Source organism: Zonotrichia albicollis, chromosome 24, assembly GCF_047830755.1.
Source record: "Zonotrichia albicollis isolate bZonAlb1 chromosome 24, bZonAlb1.hap1, whole genome shotgun sequence".
In the NCBI taxonomy this organism is placed as follows: domain Eukaryota; kingdom Metazoa; phylum Chordata; class Aves; order Passeriformes; family Passerellidae; genus Zonotrichia; species Zonotrichia albicollis.
In genome coordinates, this window is record NC_133842.1 from 8,217,273 (window position 1) to 8,220,721 (window position 3,449).

The 3,449-nt window shown below is 51.8% G+C and overlaps 1 protein-coding gene across 1 annotated transcript; it reads left to right on the plus strand.

The window, feature by feature from the left end:
• The first annotated feature begins 2,292 nt into the window (after positions 1-2,292).
• Positions 2,293-3,225, plus strand: LOC141731652 (olfactory receptor 14A16-like). The gene has a single exon (XM_074558066.1). The coding sequence runs from the start codon at positions 2,293-2,295 to the stop codon at positions 3,223-3,225; it is 933 nt and encodes a 310-aa protein (XP_074414167.1).
• Positions 3,226-3,449: the final 224 nt, after the last annotated feature.

Consider the following 3,449-nt stretch of genomic DNA (forward strand, 5'->3'; position numbering starts at 1 on the left):
AGCATGAAGGAGACCACAGGGCCATTCCTGAGCAAGGCTCCCCAGGGACTCCTTCCAGCAGATCCTTGAGGCCACTGGAATGTGGGCTAGGGGGGGATGCTGAGGGCAGGACAAGGGGCTGACAGTGCCCAGCCTGGCTGGGGCTGTGCCAGGAGGCCCCAGGGCCTCAGGACAAGGTGTCTCCTCACAGCCCTTGGTGGCACAGACCCTGCTGTGCCCCAGGACACCAAGACTATGCTTCTCTTTGTCCCCACCTGTCATCACTGCCTCCAGTTCTCTGCTCTGCCTGAGGCCTGGGGACACTTTTTCAGTCGTGTCCATCACTGGGACCTATTAAAAGTCCAAGAAACTTTGGAGTTGGATTCTGCCTTGGAGTTCTGGAGAGGTTTCTTCAGCTCCCTCTCAGGGACTGATGTTCAGGGCCTGAGCACAAAGCCCCAGAGGCTCATTAAAGTCCTTGTGCTGTGTCTGTGCTGCTGAGCTGGGCTGGGCTCCTGGCACAGAGGCAGCTCCTGGTAACCAAGAAGAGCTTCAAAAGCACATTTCTCTTGATGAGCAGCTCTTCTGCCAGCCCAGCAGGGCTGGGGCACTGCCTGCAGGCAGTCTGGGCACAGCACAGAGAGTCACAGAGAGCTTCAATCAGTCAGGGCTGGGAAGGTGCTGAGAAGTGCCTGGGGCAGAATCACTGCCAGCCCTTGGCACAGGAACCTCTGGCTGCAGGACAATGCAGCTGCAGCTCTTGGATCCATTTCCTAAAGATGGAACATCCCAATGCCTACAGACTCTGTAAGTACAACCCTGAGTATTTCTGGTGTAGGGGAGGTGAAATGCTCATGAAGCTCTGACATGCTGAGGGTTTCTGATCAGTCATAGAATATTTACCAGCAAAGGATTTTGATAGGAAATAGGATATTTCCTAATATTTTTTATTCAGTTTTCTATTATTGGAGAATGTCAGGAAGGGAGGGTTAAATATTACAGGTATTATGAATTATTAGTTAATATCTTGTCAATGCCTGAGACATCCAAACTGTTCCTTTTAGTGATCAATATGTTCACAGGAGATCCCTAATTTGGTTTCAGCCACTCTGCCCATGGACAGCACCAGCATCACCTTTGCTCTTAACCATCAGGCTCAGTCTGAGCTGTCCTTTCTCCAAGCTGAAAACAGAACCTACTCCCAGCCAGTGCCCTGCAAACAGGGAGAGTTCTGTAGGGCCAAGGAAAGTGCACAGAGATTTGGGGTCTTTGAGTACTGGCAGGGAGAGATCAGGAACAGGGAAACACCTGCAGGAGGGAAAAGCTCCAGGAAGCAGAGAGATAATCAGGCAATAAGAGAAAATAAAACACAGAAATGTTGTGGCAGGGAGACATTAGAAATGTCCACAGGACCCCCTCCAGTGCAGCCCCTCCCTCTGAACAAGCCCCCTCCCTCCTGTGCCCCAGCCAAGCCTCTGCCCTCAGGGCCAGGGCTCCAAGGCGTGCAGCCCCTCCTGTGCAGGCAGAGCTGCAGCAGAGCCGTGGGGCAGCTCTGCAGCCCCGGGCCCAGTTCCCTCTGCAGAGCACAGGGCTGGGAGCAGCTGCCCGGCCCTGGGGGCTCTGGGAGGTGGCACCGCTGGCTCAGGGTGACGCTGTCCCCAGTGCCCAGCTCTGGGCAGTGCTGTCAGTGCAGCCAGGGAAGGAGCTGCATCTCCCTCAATTCAATGCCATCATAAGGACACTTGGAATTCTCCCTGAGATTTCAGTCCAGGCTGGGAGCTTCAATCCAGGGTGCAAACCTGTCCTAGACCATCTCTGAGTTATAGGATTGATGGGGAAAGGCAGAGGTGTTCTGAGACTGAAAGTGCTGCTGGGTTGGTGAAGTAAGCAATGTGAGTACTTGGCTACAAATGTGGAACTGGGCTGATGTGGATCCATCTGCTCTGAGTACCTGGGGCTTTTTAAGAAAAACATGGGAGTGTGAACATTCTCCATTTGAGAAAAGAGAAAGCCCAGAAAAACTCCAAACCAAATGAAGTGACAGACCATCTCCCCTCAGTCACCACTCATCATATTGCCTCAGGAAACTCACTCTATTCTACCAGAGTGCAGTAAAAATTCTGTGGGTTTCCGATATCCAACAGCAACAGTTGAGATGCAGGGGAAGTTTATAAAGAAAACTCAGAGCTCAAAAATCTGAAGACCATGTCTGTGTGTTACAGAGGAGGGTGTATGGGAAATGTTTTTGCTAATAAGTCTAACTCTTCACTGTCCTGTTCTTAATGAACAGGGCCCCATGTCCAGAGGCAGCAAATGTCCAACAGCAGCTCCATCAGCCACTTCCTCCTGCTGGCATTGGCAGACACGCGGCAGCTGCAGCTCCTGCACTTCTGCCTCTTGCTGGCCATCTCCCTGGCTGCCCTGCTGGGCAACGGCCTCATCATCAGCGCCGTAGCCTGCGGCCACCACCTGCACACACCCATGTTCTTCTTCCTGCTCAACCTGGCCCTCAGCGACCTGGGCTGCATCTGCACCACTGTCCCCAAAGCCATGCACAATTCCCTTTGGAACACCAGGACCATCTCCTACACTGGATGTGCTGCTCAGATGTTTTTCTTTGTTTTTTGTGCTGCAACAGAGTTTTATCTCCTGACCATCATGTGCTATGACCGCTACGTGTCCATCTGCCAACCTCTGCACTACGGGACCCTCCTGGGCAGCAGAGCTTGTGCCCACATGGCAGCAGCTGCCTGGGCCAGTGCCTTTCTCAATGCTCTCATGCACACAGCCAATATATTTTCCCTGCCCCTGTGCCATGGCAATGCCCTGGGCCAGTTCTTCTGTGAAATCCCACAGATCCTCAAGCTCTCCTGCTCCCACTCAAATGTCAGGAAACTGGGGCTCACTGTAGTAAGTGCATGTTTGGAATCTGGTTGTTTTGTGTTCATTGTTTTCTCCTATGTGGAGATCTTCAGGGCTGTGCTGAGGATCCCCTCTGAGCAGGGACGGCACAAAGCCTTTTCCACCTGCCTGCCTCACCTGGTTGTGGTCTCTTTGTTCGTCAGCACCTCATTTTTTTCCTACCTAAAGCCCCTCTCCATCTCCTCCCCATCCCTGGATCTGGCCCTTTCAGTTCTGTACTCGGTGGTGCCGCCGGCCCTGAACCCCCTCATCTACAGCCTGAGGAACCAGGAGCTCAAGGCTGCAGTCTGGAGACTGATGACTGGATGCTTTCAGGAACACTGAACTGCTGGCCAATTTCTGCAAAACACTTATAATAAAAGTCATCTTTGATACTTCTTGTTGTTCTCAGTTTGGAGGTGTTTTCCTTGTATTACTTTTTAAATATTTTCCACAAAGAAATGTCATTGTTTGTGCCATTTCTCATTTTGTTACTCTCCAACTCCTCTTTGACCACGGATGGTGTCAATGAGAGGCTGCACGGTCAATGCTTGAAAGGAAATAAAGGA